Source organism: Scyliorhinus torazame, chromosome 1, assembly GCF_047496885.1.
Source record: "Scyliorhinus torazame isolate Kashiwa2021f chromosome 1, sScyTor2.1, whole genome shotgun sequence".
In the NCBI taxonomy this organism is placed as follows: domain Eukaryota; kingdom Metazoa; phylum Chordata; class Chondrichthyes; order Carcharhiniformes; family Scyliorhinidae; genus Scyliorhinus; species Scyliorhinus torazame.
Window position 1 is genome coordinate 401411347 of NC_092707.1, and position 15897 is coordinate 401427243.

General features: G+C 48.9%; 1 protein-coding gene across 1 annotated transcript in view; it reads left to right on the forward strand.

The window, feature by feature from the left end:
* Positions 1–15897, forward strand: part of aig1 (androgen-induced 1 (H. sapiens)) — a 239963-nt gene that overhangs the window by 117397 nt on the left and 106669 nt on the right. Inside the window, exon 3 of the mRNA XM_072513979.1 lies at positions 9809–9910. Within this exon, the coding sequence (XP_072370080.1) occupies positions 9809–9910 (102 nt within the window). The remainder of the gene's footprint in view (positions 1–9808; positions 9911–15897) is intronic.

Here is a 15897-nt window from a genome sequence, read left to right on the forward strand (position 1 = left end):
GCAAAAAATCTGGGCCCCTGTGGAAATAGGAAATCTGCCATCATCACTCCCCTGGGAAAAAAATCCATAATTACCATTGCACACCTTGTCCATTTTAGATTAATTTTTGAAATATTAATGAATTTTAGTCAGCAACTTATATTTGAGATTTTGTTATTTTTTAAACATATTTGCACCATTCCCTTTTTACTCGAGGCTGGTGTTTGATTAGCGTTTAATGTTTTACAAACAAAGGTGTTCTAATGTGTCAGATTCTCAAACTCCGCTCCAGGTGTTCTTTCGGTAGAAAAAGTTAATGCCACAAGAGAATATACCCTTCCAGCTCCACTAATAATTGGCTGAATTAATTGTTCACGAGGTGCAGGCAGGGTGAATGGTGTATGGAAATTGCAGAGTCATGTTAATTACTGTACATTTTCCATCCTCATTGCAAACAGTACTTTGCATCTTCACTGTTGTATTGTAGTGACACTGCTACTACACGCAAACAATCCAAACATGTCCCTTTATGTCCACTAACAGAGCTAAAATTTCACCCTGTCCCCATCATTCAGTAATGGGACACCTCAGAACATAAGTTGGCCCAGATCTCCGGATCATTGGAGACTGCACCCCCCTCCCCCCCCCCCCCCCCCCCCCCCAAGAATCGCGCTGGGACCCTATGAAGTCCCAATGTACTGACTCGTTGGGAATTGACTGGGAAGTTTGAACTTCCATGGGCTTTTCCCCTTGCTCCCTTGGGCTCTCTGAAAATGTCTCCAATTCTGAGTTAGGGTCGGAGACTTTGGACAGTTCCGATTCACTTACCTGCGTTATCCAGGAAATGTTAGATAGGAAAATCTAGTCTAACTCCTGGGGTAACCATACAATGATCCTCTGCTCCCCAATCGCTACCACTGACCATCTTGACTCCACCTCAACCCCGATGACCCTCCTGGTCCCCCAGCTTTCCCCTGACCTCCTGATTTCTACTATGACCCCTAAGTCCTCCCCTGACCTGACCCAATTTCATCGCCCGGCTGATTTGTTATGTTGCAGGTGTAACATAAGCGGCTTCCTTGTGGTCACTTGACAAAGGAAGGTTCAGACGTGGAGATAACTTCAACACGTTTATTAAACTATTTACACTTCTATTACTCGGGTTCGACACTACTGCTACTCCTACTATAGCTACCCAGACTGACTAACCAGTTGCTGCAATCCACGTGGTGGGAGTGATATTGAATCAACCCTGTGCCTGTACTCACTGACTGTCTCCACTGGAAAGAGGCAGATCATGTGTGTGGTGTCCTTTATATATGGGTTGGTGTAATGTCCTCCTATGGTCGTGTCACCTCCTTGTGTATCATGAATATCTACTTGATCTATTGGTTGAGTGTGTGTGATGTTTCTAGTGCTCCCTCTAGTGTCTAGCTAGCCTACATGTATTTACATTGATACACATCACCACACCGACTAGACCCCCTCCCCCAGACTCCACCAATCTGACCAACCTTACCATCTTACTCCCCCCGAACTGACCTCACCAACCAACACCCCCTGCCCCCTGACTTCCCCTCACCCCCTGACTCCCCCAATCTGACCCGACCTCACCACTCTACTCGCTCTTGACCCCTTCCGACTCCTACTCCATGACCCAACCTCGCCGCCTGAGTCCACCACCAGAGTCCCTGCTGAACCCCCCAACACCCCTCATCCCAACGTCACCACTTGATTTCCCCCTGACGCTCTGACTCCACTTGACCCCAACCTGATTCATTCTCAACACTCTACCCAGCTGCCATCTTACTGCCTTACCATAGCCGCCCGACCCCAGACCCATTTACCTCATCCATCCTACCCCAGACCCAATTACCACACCCGGCCTAATCAATACCAAATTACCTCACTGTAACGCAACAATTACTCACTCAAGTCGAGAAGTGATGAAGGCAATCGAGGCTTTATTAAGCAAGACTTGTTCCCCAGCAGCTCAGTTACAGAATGCGGCTGCTGGGAGAACTCGGGCTCTTATACTCCGTCTTTCTGGGCGGAGCCAGCAGGCGGCAGATCCAACCAGGACCCGGGACCTGTCAGCCAATAGCCTCTCAGCTTCACAGGTACCGTACTACCCCTAATACATACCACCACACTCACCCTCTCCACCCCCTTACCCACCTACACTTTCAGCCATTCACCCGTTCACTCAGATACTCAGAACAACACATTGAAAAGCTTGTTACATTTCTCAGCTTTTCGGTGTGTTAATGAACACACAGCGAGTGCTGTAAAAAGGGAGATGGTTTGTCTTCCCCCAACGGTACAGCACTATGAGGAAGTAGCTGGATTGAAGGTACACTCCGCATTCCTGAAGAAGCTGGGATCGGAGTCCTGGCCAAACTGCAGAGCTCTTGTGCGGTGAAGAAAAGTGGAAGTGAAGCGGCGATCCCTCGGTGATTGGCGGTAGATTCGAGCCATTTAAACAAAAACAAAAACAGAAAGTGCTGGAAAACCTGAGCAGCGAAACAGCATCTGAGAGAGAAACAGAAGTTTTAGAGTACCCGATTCCTTTTTCCCCATTTCAGTGGCCAATCCACGTTGCCTGCACATCGTTGGGTTGGGTTGTGGGGGTGAAACCAACGCAGACATGGGGAGAATGTGCAAACCCCACATGGACAGTGACCCGGGGCAGGGATTGAACCCGGGTCCTCAGCGCCTCAGTGAGACAGCAGTGCTAAGCACCTTGTCGCCCAGAGAGAAACAGAGTTAATGGGTGCGAATCTCTGTTTCGGAGAGTAAAGGCCGGATTCTCCGATTTTGGGGCTATGTCCGGAGGATCGGTGGCATTTTGCGGGGCAATAAATCAGTGTCGCCCCAGCACCTATCCTCCGACCGGTGAGGGGCTAGCAGCAGTGCCACGTAAAACTCCCGGCCTCCACAAAATAAACGGCTGGAGAACTGCAGGGTCGTGGCCGCGCATGGGCACGGCGACGACCTACAGCGGTCGGGCTGTACAACATGGTGGCAGCCGTGCGCGGACCTGACCTGCGAGATAGTGCCCCCCTGAACACCCCCTGGCCACCCCCCACCAGTCCCCACAGCCCTCGCCGAAGCTGCCCCCCCCCCGGGCAGCAGCACGGCTCCTGCCCGACTGTGGCGGTTCTGGGCACAGTCCGCAACGGCCACATGGGGTTCCCGACCACTGAGACCACATGTCCCTCGCACGGTCGGGAACTCGTCCCATTGGGGGCGGAGTATCGGGGGACACCATTTTGGAGGAGGCGGAGCATACGCAACCTGCGTAAAACAGGCGCTACCCCGATTCGGCCGTAAAAGTGGATTGTCCGCCCAATCGGCGATTACAAAATTGGCGTTGGGAAACGGAGAATCCTGCCCGAAGTGCTCCCGCCAATGGAGAATTGGAACTGCTCCCCACTAACATCAGGATCTTCGCCGAGGTGGTAGTCACATTCCATTGCTATGGTACATTGTGCATAGCAGCAAGCTATGGCACACATAACAATGATCCCAAGACCCTCCCCCGGTGCTCAGGGGGGTCCCCTGTCTGTGCTGCTCCTTCCAACTCTGGACAAACTGACAATCATTTTTGGCATGGTGATCTCAGGCAACCCTCTGTTCGAAACCATCATCCTTGTCTGACCTGTTCAAACTCTGAAGGGGCTTCTCACACTGAGCTGCTCTGCCTGACAGCTGATGAGCAGATCAGACAGTTCATTGAAGATTCAAGCCAGGAACTTTCTCTTTCCTCATATCAGCTTCCTCAGACCCATGCTTTTAAGACTGCGGCCCTTTGAAGTGTCAGAGTCTTCCTAGAAAGCCCACAGCACTTGAACCGCCTCAAATAGACTCACCTTGAAGCCCCTCCCCCCCCACCTTTGAGTCCATCGTGCCAGGACAGCGGTGGTCATCACTTAAACATAGAACATAGAAAATACAGCACAGAACAGGCCTTTCGGCCCACGATGTTGTGCCGAACCTTTGTCCGAGATTAATCATAGATTATCATTGAATTTACAGTGCAGAAGGAGGCCATTCGGCCCTTTGAGTCTGCACCGGCTCTTGGAAAGAGCACCCGACCCAAACCCAACACCTCCACCCAACACCAAGGGCAATTTGGACATTAAGGGCAATTTATCATTGGCCAATTCACCTAACCCGCACATCTTTGGACTGTGGGAGGAAACCGGAGCACCCAGGGGAAACCCACGCAGACACGGGGAGGACGTGCAGACTCCGCACAGACAGTGACCCAAGACGGAATCGAACCTGGGACCCTGGAGCTGTGAAGCAATTGTGCTATCCACAATGCTACCGTGCTGCCCTTGAGAACAAATAAATCTACACTATATCATTTTACCGTAATCCATGTACCTATCCAATAGCTGCTTGAAGGTCCCTAATGTTTCCGACTCAACTACTTCCACAGGCAGTGCATTCCATGCCCCCACTACTCTCTGGGTAAAGAACCTACCTCTGATATCCCTCCTATATCTTCCACCTTTCACCTTAAATTTATGTACCCTTGTAATGGTTTGTTCCACCCGGGGAAAAAGTCTCTGACTGTCTACTCTATCTATTCCCCTGATCATCTTATAAACCTTTATCAAGTCGCCCCTCATCCTTCTCCGTTCTAATGAGAAAAGGCCTAGCACCCTCAACCTTTCCTCGTAAGACCTACTCTCCATTCCAGGCAACATCCTGGTAAATCTTCTTTGCACCTTTTCCAAAGCTTCCACATCCTTCCTAAAATGAGGCGACCAAAACTGTACACAGTACTCCAAATGTGGCCTGACCAAAGTTTTGTACAGCTGCATCATCACCTCACGGCTCTGAAATTCAATCCCTCTGTTAATGAACGCGAGCACACCATAGGCCTTCTTCACAGCTCTCTCCACTTGAGTGGCAACTTTCAAAGATGTATGAACATAGACCCCAAGATCTCTCTGCTCCTCCACATTGCCAAGAACTCTACCGTTAACCCTGTATTCCGCATTCATATTTGTCCTTCCAAAATGGACAACCTCACACTTTTCAGGGTTAAACTCCATCTGCCACTTCTCAGCCCAGCTCTACATCCTATCTATGTCTCTTTGCAGCCGACAACAGCCCTCCTTACTATCCACAACTCCACCAATCTTCGTATCGTCTGCAAATTTACTGACCCACCCTTCAACTCCCTCATCCAAGTCATTAATGAAAATCACAAACAGCAGAGGACCCAGAACTGATCCCTGCGGTACGCCATTGGTAACTGGGATCCAGGATGAATATTTGCCATCCACCACCACTCTCTGACTTCTATCGGTTAGCCAGTTCGTTATCCAACTGGCCAAATTTCCCACTATCCCATGCCTCCTTACTTTCTGCATAAGCCTACCATGGGGAACTTTATCAAATGCCTTACTAAAATCCATGTACACTACATCCACTGCTTTACCTTCATCCACATGCTTGGTCACCTCCTCAAAGAATTCAATAAGACTTGTAAGGCAAGACCTACCCCTCACAAATCCGTGCTGACTATCCCTAATCAAGCAGTGTCTTTCCAGATGCTCAGAAATCCTATCCTTCAGTACCCTTTCCATTACTTTGCCTACCACCGAAGTAAGACTAACTGGCCTGTAATTCCCAGGGTTATCCCTAGTCCCTTTTTTGAACAGGGGCACGACATTCGCCACTCTCCAATCCCCTGGTACCACCCCTGTTGACAGTGAGGACGAAAAGATCATTGCCAACGGCTCTGCAATTTCATCTCTTGCTTCCCATAGAATCCTTGGATATATCCCGTCAGGCCCGGGGGACTTGTCTATCCTCACGTTTTTCAAAATGCCCAACACATCTTCCTTCCTAACAAGTATTTCCTCGAGCTTACCAATCTGTTTCACACTGTCCTCTCCAACAATATCGCCCCTCTCATTTGTAAATACAGAAGAAAAGCACTCGTTCAAGACCTCTCCTATCTCTTCAGACTCAATACACAATCTCCCGCTACTGTCCTTGATCGGACCTACCCTCGCTCTAGTCATTCTCATATTTCTCACATATGTGTAAAAGGCCTTGGGGTTTTCCTTGATCCTACCTGCCAAAGATTGTTCATGCCCTCTCTTAGCTCTCCTAATCCCTTTCTTCAGTTCCCTCCTGGCTATCTTGTATCCCTCCAATGCCCTGTCTGAACCTTGTTTCCTCAGCCTTACATAAGTCACCTTTTTCCTCTTAACAAGACATTCAACCTCTCTTGTCAACCATGGTTCCCTCACTCGACCATCTCTTCCCTGCCTGACAGGGACATACATATCAAGGACACGTAGCACCTGTTCCTTGAACAAGTTCCACATTTCACTTGTGTCCTTCCTTGCCAGCCTATGTTCCCAACTTATGCACTTCAATTCTTGTCTGACAACATCGTATTTACCCTTCCCCCAATTGTAAACCTTGCCCTGTTGCACGTACCTATCCCTCTCCATTACTAAAGTGAAAGTCACAGAATTGTGGTCACTATCTCCAAAATGCTCCCCCACTAACAAATCTATCACTTGCCCTGGTTCATTACCCAGTACTAAATCCAATATTGCCCCTCCTCTGGTCGGACAATCTACATACTGTGTTAGAAAAGCTTCCTGGACACACTGCACAAACACCACCCCATCCAAACTATTTGATCTAAAGAGTTTCCACTCAATATTTGGGAAGTTAAAGTCGCCCATGACTACTACCCTATGACTTCTGCACCTTTCCAAAATCTGTTTCCCAATCTGTTCCTCCACATCTCTTGTACCAAATGCCCACCCAGTTCCCGCTGGGGGGGTGCGGGGAGGTGGAACATAACGGGGTGGGTGGTGATTCGCTTTCCAAGGCCTTTGATCACATTCTAATGAATGCACATGAGCTGTATGCATGTTCCCGCCAGTGCGGGATCGGGAGCCCCCTGTGGCTGACAGGACGGAACCGGGGAGATTGGGGTCAGGCCTTCTGCACGGCGCCAATCCCGTCCCAGGATTCTCCGCCCGATTGGGATTCCCGGTCTCAGTGACGGGGAGCAGAGAATCCCCCCCCCCCACCCAATGTTCCAGTCCGATAACCTTTCATCAAAACTGGAAGGAATTCAACAGGTTGGAAGCAAGTGTGGAGGCTGGAAGAGGGGGTGGGTGAGGCAGGAACAAGAGGGAAGTTTTGTGATAGGTGGGAGGCAGGAAAGGTTAAATGACGAAGGGACGATGGTGCAGAGAAAAGGAGATGGTCGTGGGACAAGAAAAGAAAACAGCTTGTATTTTTATCGCACCTCTGGTGTGATAAAGAGAAGATGGGTCTCGAGGAGCTGTAAATTACAAAAAGAGAATCATTACCAATTAGCTGCTGTCTGTCGGAATGTGAGCACTAATTATGTCTGAAATCATTCAAGTGTTGAGACTGGATGGGCTTTAGTCACAGGAAGAGGCAGGAGGACAATTCATTTTGCCTATTTATGGTGGATAATTGCACCGTCCTGCTCTCCAGAACTTTCTCTCAATGGGCGGCACGGTAGCACAATAGTTGGCACTGTTGCTTCACTGCGCCAGGGACCTGGGTTCGATTCCCCGTTTGGGTCACTGTCTGTGCGGAGTCTGCACGTTCTCCCTGTGTGCGCGTGGGTTTCCTCCGGGTGCTCCGGTTTCCTCCCGCAAGTTCAAAGACATGCAAATTAGGTGGATTGGCCATGATAAATTGCCCTTCGTGTCCAAAAAGGTTAGGTGGGGTTACTGGATTAAGGGGATAGGGTGGAGGTGTGGGCTTAAGTAGGGTGCTCTTTCCAAGGGCCGGTGCAGACTCGATGGGCCGAATGGCCTCTTTCTGCACTGTAAGTTCTACGATTCTATGATAATCCCTATTTCAGGCAATAAATCATAGTTTGTAGCGCCTGCTTCAGTGGCCAACCTTGGTAACTGGATGCTCGATTTTAACCTGGGGTGCGAATCGACAAAGCCCTGAGGAGTGGGTGGGGGTGGGGGGTTTGGAAGGCATCTTCAGACCCCGATACTCAAAGAAGGACCCTGCTAGGTTTCAGGAAGTCATCCTTGCTGTCTGCTGGTAGAGCAGGTTGTAATGGAAGATGTTGGGAGCAATGTGTTCTAACTGCTACATTTTAACTGCCCACCTGTCCAATAGGATTGAAAACACCCTCAGAGTCCTTGGTGAGTGAAAATGTTCCTCTCCTTCCCACTCCTTACCTGCTCATTCTTAAATTTGGGCATTGGAACAGTAACCTTGGAACAACTTTGTTAATTGCTTTCATTATTTCGGGAGTTTCAATGAGGCCTCCCTTGAAGTCTGTATTTTTTCTGAACAATGGTATTGTGTTATTTCCCATCAGAGGCTTTCTTGTGATGCAGAATCACAGAGTTTTTACAGCAAAGAAGGAGGCCATTCAGCCCACTGTACTGCCTTTCTGAATGAGCATTTCTCTCAGGGTCATTCTCCTGCCTTCTCCCCTGAACCCTGCACATTGTTGCTTTTCAAGTAAGAGTCAAAGTCCCTTTTGAATGCCACGATTTAACCTGCTTCCACCACACTCCCAAGGAGCGCATTCCAGGTCTCAAACACGCGCTGTGTGCAAAGGGTTTTGCTCAAAATGCTTTACTTCTGTGCCGATTAAATTCTCAATCCTTTCACGAGTGGGGACAGTTTCTCCCTATCTACCCATGGATGGCACGGTGACACGCTGGTTAGCACTGCTGCCTCACAGCGCCAGAACCCGGGTTTAATTCCAGCCTGGGGTTGACTGTGTGTGGAGTTTGCACTTTCTCCCCATACCTGCATGGGTTTCCTGCGGGTGCTCCGGTTTCCTCCCACAATCCAAAGATGTGCAGGTTAGGTGGATTGGCCATGATCAATTGCCCCGTAGTGTCCAACGGTTGGGTGGGGTTATAGGGATGGATGGGGTGTGGGCCTGAGTAGGGTGCTCTTTTGGAGGGTCGATGCAGACTCAATGGGCTGAATGGCATCCTTCTACATTGTAGGGATTCTATGATTCATTCCAGACTCCTCATGGTCTTGAATCCCTCTATCAAACATCCTCTCAGCTTTCTCTTCTGGAAAAACAGACCCAACTTCTCCAATCCAGTTCCTCACCCCTGGAGCCATTCTCATGAATCTTTTCTGTATTCTCTCCAGCACCTTCACATCCTTCCTAAGGCATGGTGCCCAGAACTTGACGCGATGCTCCAGTTGAGGCCAAACTGTTGTATTTTCCAAATTAAGCGTAACCTCCTTGCTCTCGCCTGTCCCCCTGTTCAAAAAGCTTTGAATACTGAATGTCTTTTTAAGCACTTTCTCAATGACTTATGCACGTGTTGACCAGGCCCCTCTGCTCCTGCACCTCCTGTCAATGTTACAGGAGTGCAGACAGTTTCTCCCTACCTACTCATTGTGACACAGTGGTTAGTGTTATTTTATAACATTTCTCTATGTTCTTCCTGCCAAAGTGAATCACTTCATAATCTCTACGTTGAACCCCATCTGCCACATTTCCGTCCTTTCCACCAACTTGTCCACATCCTTTTGAAAGTCTACGCAGTCCTCCTTACAGCCCATAATTCTTCCAAGTTCTGATATGGTGATGTTGCAGCCACAGCCAATGTTTTTGGCTTCATTAAGGGAGACAGGAACAGTTATCACGTTAAATTATACTCTGGGAAAGAATCTCGCACAGGCGGGAGCAACATCAACCTAATCCAAGGCTTCATGTGACATGTAAGAACCAGATTCTACACCACATTGAGTTGAGAAAGAACTAAGTATTGTTACTTCAATTTGATTTATTGTTCCTTTGCAGATGGTCGTGATAATGTTCTGGGCCTTATACCTATATGATCGAGAGTTGGTTTATCCCAAAATCTTGGACAGCTTTATACCACCGTGGATTAACCATGGAATGGTGAGTACAACAGGGACACAGTCGTTGAATGTTGCTGCAATTTGCCAAAACTGTGCTGACTGTAGATCGCTTGTGGGGAAAGTGACGAGGAGAGTTGAAGGTACTTTCCTTGGCAAAGCTTCCAGAATGACAATCCTTCCCATTCATCTCACCTGTGCTAATTTTCAGAGACTAATTTAATCCAGCCCATTTTGTTTCCCTATTATGCATCCATATCAATGATTTATATGCCTCCCTTTCTTTTAAAACAAGACCAGAGAAACCCAGGGTGCGACCTTTATATCTAGTAAGAAGGAAAGGACACACACATTGCTCTCTCAGAAGGACAAAGTAACTGTGTCCATTTTGAATCTGGCCTCTGCCACTTGAGTCTTTCCCCTGGTTCTGTTTTCTGTTACAGGTGTTTTACTCGAAAAGGTAAGGAACCTTGATATCACCGCCAAGAATTCAATACTTACAGACGCTTGGTCATGCAGAACCTGATTATTGCTGAGGATAGAGACATGCTGTCAAAGTTTTTTGTCTTGTACTCATCAGGACAGATACAAGAATGCCAAATTTCAAGGGCCAACAATTTATAATGATTGAGAAAAGGGTGCTGATTAGTTGGCAAGCTGACTGATTGGTTGAGAGTTTGCCATGGAGACAGCACCAAGGATCGCGCCTTTTTTGGGACAATAGATCATTGATGCATTCTCCACTGCAATGCCTTGAGCAATCAGAGTTGAATTGCCAACCAACCAGCACCCCTTTCTCATGCTGCATAAATTGTTGCTCCCTTTGAAATTTGGTATTCTTGCATCTGTACTGATCAGCGCAAAATGAAAAGATTCGACAGCATGTCTCTTTATCCATCAATACTCAGTGCGAATAACGAGAACATGTGAAAGTTTTGTACTGTAAAATAATTATCGGTGACGACCTTGCAAACTTGAGTTGCATCTTGAGAGAACGTTTTGTGACACTTACCATTAAGTGAAGGATTCGTAAGCAACACATGGGTAAAATGACATCTTAAAAACCTTCTCTCTATTACCATATCTCTCGAGAATTGTACAAGCAAATCTATTTACTTTCAACCCTCATGTGTCACAGGTACTCATTGTAGTGGGAGCAATCTGAGGTGGTAAATTAAGACTATCGCACAGGGTTGCATGTTTGCACAACATTGAAGCATCTTGAACTGTTTAGCTTTTTCATTCTATTGCATATTCATGTTAAATGATGCCGAGTGCCAAGATGCGAAATGCTCTTTAACAAGGGAAATCCGTGGGCGGTGACTTTGGCATTGGCGACACAAGGCAAATTGGCTACCTTGGTACATGAATACTTTGCTGGTCAAGTTAACAAGACTAATTCTAACTTACCCAAACAGCGAGAGTCTGACCACCTCAGAACGGAGTAGGTAAATTTACCACCCCATTGACAGTGATGCTTCCGCCATGTTTACAGCTTTCACAAGGTAGGCCTCTTTCAATCTGGGAATTTGGGTGCTGTGCAATACCTAGGAGACTGTTTGACACAGTGGGAGCCAACGAGGGAAGGGGGGGGGGGGGTGCGGTCACAGGGAGGGAAGCCGGCCTCACTCATTTGTTCTGCAGCTATAAGCCTAGGGCTGGGGTTTTGATTTGATTTTGATTTGATTTGATTTATTGTCACATGTACCGAAGTGCAGTGAAAAGTATTTTTCTGCAGCCGAGGGAATGTACACAGTACGTACATAGTAGACAAAGAGAATAATCAACAGAGAACATTGACAAATGGTACATCGACAAACAGTGATTGGTTACAGTGCGGAACAAGGGGCCAAACAAAGCAAATACATGAGCAAGAGCAACATAGGGCGTTGTGAATAGTGTTCTTACAGGGAACAGATCAGTCCGAGGGGGAGTCGTTGAGGAGTCTTGTAGCTGTGGGGAAGAAGCTGTTCCTATGTCTGGATGTGCGGGTCTTCAGATTTCTGTACCTTCCGCCTGATGGAAGGATCTGGAAGAAGGCAATGCCTGGGTGGGAGGGGTCTCTGATAATGCTGTCTGCCTTCCTGAGGCAGCAAGAGGTGTAGACAGAATCAATGTGGTGGTGGCAAGCCTGTGTGATGCGTTGGGCTGAGTTCACCACACTCTACAGTTTCTTGCGATCTAGGACCGAGCAGTTGCCATACCAGGCTGTGATGCAGCCGGATAGGATAGGATTTCTGGCCCCGTCATGGAGGAACACGCTGTGGGGGGTTCAGCAGCCCAGCCTGAAGGCATTTGACCTTTGACAGGATAGGACGATCCGAGTGGTATTGGAGAATTCCACCCTCGGCGTCATAATGAGTGTAGGAGTGTAATGGAATACTCTCCAATTGCTTGGAAGAGTGCAGCTCCAACAATGCTCAAGATATTCAACATCATCCAGAACAAAGCAGCCCACTTGATTGGCAGCCCACCCACAAACATTTAATCCCTTCACCACCGACGCACAGTAGCAGCCGTGTGTACCACCTACAAGATGCACTGCAGGAAATCACCAAGGCTCCTGAGACAGCATCTTCCAAATCCATGACCACTACCATCTAGAAGAACACGGGCAGCAGATACCTGGGAGCCCCACCACCTGGAGGTTCCCCAGCAAGTCACTCAACACACTGACTTGGAAATATATCGTCATCCTTCCACTCCTGTTGGGTGAAAATACTGGAACTCCCTCCCTAACAGCACAATGGGTGTACCTACACCACATGGACTGCAGCGGTTCAAGAAGGAAGCTCACCACGACCTTCTCAAGGGCAATTAGGGATGGGTAACAAATGCTGGCCTAGCCAGTGAAGCCCACATCCCGTGAATGAAAAATATTAATCTTCCTGTTGTGACAAGAGGCGATCCCTGAAGTTTTAACCTTCGATCTTTCTCCACAGATGCTCTCTGACATGTTGAGTGTTTTGGGCCTTTTGACTTCTTGGGTGGGATTCTCCAACCCCCGCTGGGTCGGAGAATCGCCGGGGGGCGGCGTGAATCCCACCCCCGCCGGCCGCCGAATTCTCCGGCACCGGATATTCGGCGGGGGGCGGGAATCACGCCACGCCGTTCGGCGGGCCCCCCCCCCGCTGATTCTCCAGCCCGCGATGGGCCAAAGTCCCGCTGCTGTCATGCCAGTACCGCCGACGTGAATCAAACCACCTACCTTATCGGCGGGACTGGCGGCTCGGGCGGGCTCCGGGGCCCTGGGGGGGGGGGCCCAGGGGTGCCCCACGGTGGCCTGGCCCGCGATCGGGGCCCACCGATCCGCGGGCGGGCCTGTGCCGTGGGGGCACTCTTTTCCTTCCGCCTCGGCCACAGCCTCCGCGATGGCCGATGCAGAAGCGACCTCGCCCCTGCGCATGCGCGGGGATGACGTCAGCAGCCGCTGACGCTCTCGCGCATGCGCGGACTTCCGCCGACCGGCGAAGTCCTTTCGGCCCCGGCTGGTGTGGCGCCAAAGGCCTTTCCCGCCGGCCGGCGGCGCGCCAACCACTCCGGCGCGGGCCTAGCCCCTCAAGGTGAGGGCTTGGCCCCTAAAGGTGCAGAGAAATCAGCATCTTTGGGGCGGCCCGACACCGGAGTGGTTCCCGTAACTCCATCCCGCCGGGACCCCCCGCCCCGCCGGGTAGGGGAGAATTCCGGCCCTTGTTTCAGATTTACATGATCTGCAGTATCTGTTCATTTTTGTTAAAATCTGCCTTAATGTTGTTGTCAGGCCAATTGCAAATAGTGCTTGGCATCTCCACTGAACAAAGAGGGCGGAATTCTCTGCCCGCCTCACCAGTTTTCTGATTCCCTGTCCCGCCTGCTGGCCAATGGGGTTTCCCACAGTGGGCAGCTCCACGCCATCGAGAAAGCCCCGGGCGTGCGTGCGCTGCCGGCGCAACAGAGAATCCCGCCAGCGGAGAATTCAGACCCGAGTCTTTTTGCAATGACAAAGTATTGTAAAGTTACAAAGCATTTACAACATAGAATTATCCATGTCAGCATCTAACACTATCAACATTTTTCTCTATTCCTTCCTCCCTCATGCACTTATCTAGATTCGCCCTCAATGTACTAATGCTATTCGTCTCAACCAACCCTGTGGTGTCAAATTCCACATTCATGAATTTCCTGTTGGATTTATGAATGAATGAATATGTTAAGGTCTAAGACCCAGTTGAGAGGCAAGTTATATTGCAGTTTCTTTCGGATAAAGAATTTGAAGTTGGAAATTCTCCTGTTTGCCATCTCTACTATTTAGGAAATGCTCAGACTCTAAGAAACAACTCAATAGAATCCCATTGTTACATTAGCCTCCTCCACAGGTCCCCAGAATCACAGATCCCAGTCTTCAGCCAATTCAGATCACTGAACATGTTATCAAGAAATGGTTGAAGTCACTGAACACTGCAGAGGCTATGGGCCCTGGCAATATTCTGGCAATAGCACTGAAGACTTGTACCCCAGAATTAGCTGCACCCTTCAGTTCCAGTGAAGCTACAACATTGACATCTACCCAGCAATTTGGAAAACTGCTCAGGTATATCCTGTGCACAAAAAGCAGAACAAATCCAACCCGGCCAATGACCACCCCATCAGTCTGCTCTCAACCATTAGTACAGTGATGGAAGGGATTGTCGACAGTGCTTATCAAGTGACACTGCCTCTGCAACAATCTGCTCACTGATGCTCAGTTTGGGTTCCGCTAGTGTCGCTCATCTCACAACCTCATTACAGGCTTAGTCCAAATAGGGACGAAAGAGCGGAACACAAGAGGTGAAGTGAAACTGACTGATCTTGACATCAAGGCAGCAGGTTGTGGAATCAAAGAACTCGGGCAAAATGGGAGCCAGTGGGAATCATGGAGAAAACTCCCATTGGTTGTAGTCATAGCTGGCACAAACGAAATTGGTTATGGTTGTTGGAGGTAAATCATCTCAGTCCTGGGGATTCACTGCAGGAGTTCCTCAGGGTTGTGTCTTGAGTCTCAACCATCTTCAGCTGCTTCATTAGCGACCTCCCTTCCATCATAAGGTCAAAAGTGCGGATGTTGACCGACGATTTCACAATGTTCAGCACCATTCGTGACTGCTGAAGCAGCCTCTGCCGATCGGCAGCATCCGTCAGACTTGGCAAGTAACATTCATGCCACACAAGTGTCCGGCATGAGCATCTCCATCAAGGGAAAATCCAATTCTGACATTCAATTGCATTCCCACTGCTAATTCCCACAATGTTTTTTTTTCTAAATGTTTTCTATTGGGTTTTTGAACAAAGTATATTTACCGTTATGTACACAGGATAAGAAACATATATATATATATATATCACACATATATATAGAAGAGAAGGGCACACCCAAACATACCAAAGAAAAGAAAATAGTAAATAGTTTTTAAAAAATGATTAAAAATACAATAGAAAATATAATAGGATAACTGGTAGGTTATTGAGCACCAGCTCAACAGCAGCAACTCTGTACAACTGGCAAAATTATTTACAACGCATAAGTAGGTGACTGTTGGAGACCGGGGAGGTAAATATACATTCGGGCGCCGGAGAGACAATTACAGGGGGCAATACTCGAATGGGTTGGGTGTTGTTGTCGCTTCTCCCGGACGGATCTCGCTGCCGTCCCGCGCTCACCGTCACTTCTGCCGTTCCTCCCGTCTCTCGTCTTCATTCTCCTCGTTCCCTACTCCTGGAGATGCCCTGTTCGTTATTGTATCCCGTGCCTTCCTTCCGGCACTCATTTCCCTGCCTCCCCCCCACCTCCCTGATTCTCCTCTCTTGTTCCCTGTCTCTTCCCTCTCCCCTCCCCTCCCCCCCCCCTCCCGTGGTTCGCCTTTCCTTCCTCGTAGGTTTAGCTGTGTCCGTCCCCCCCCCCCCCCCCCCCCCCCCCGGTCTATCTCTCCCTTTCATGCTTTGGCTACTTTCCCCTGATTCTTGGCTACCTGGCTATTCTTCCTCTTGTTCATTGGCCACAAACAGATCCCGGAA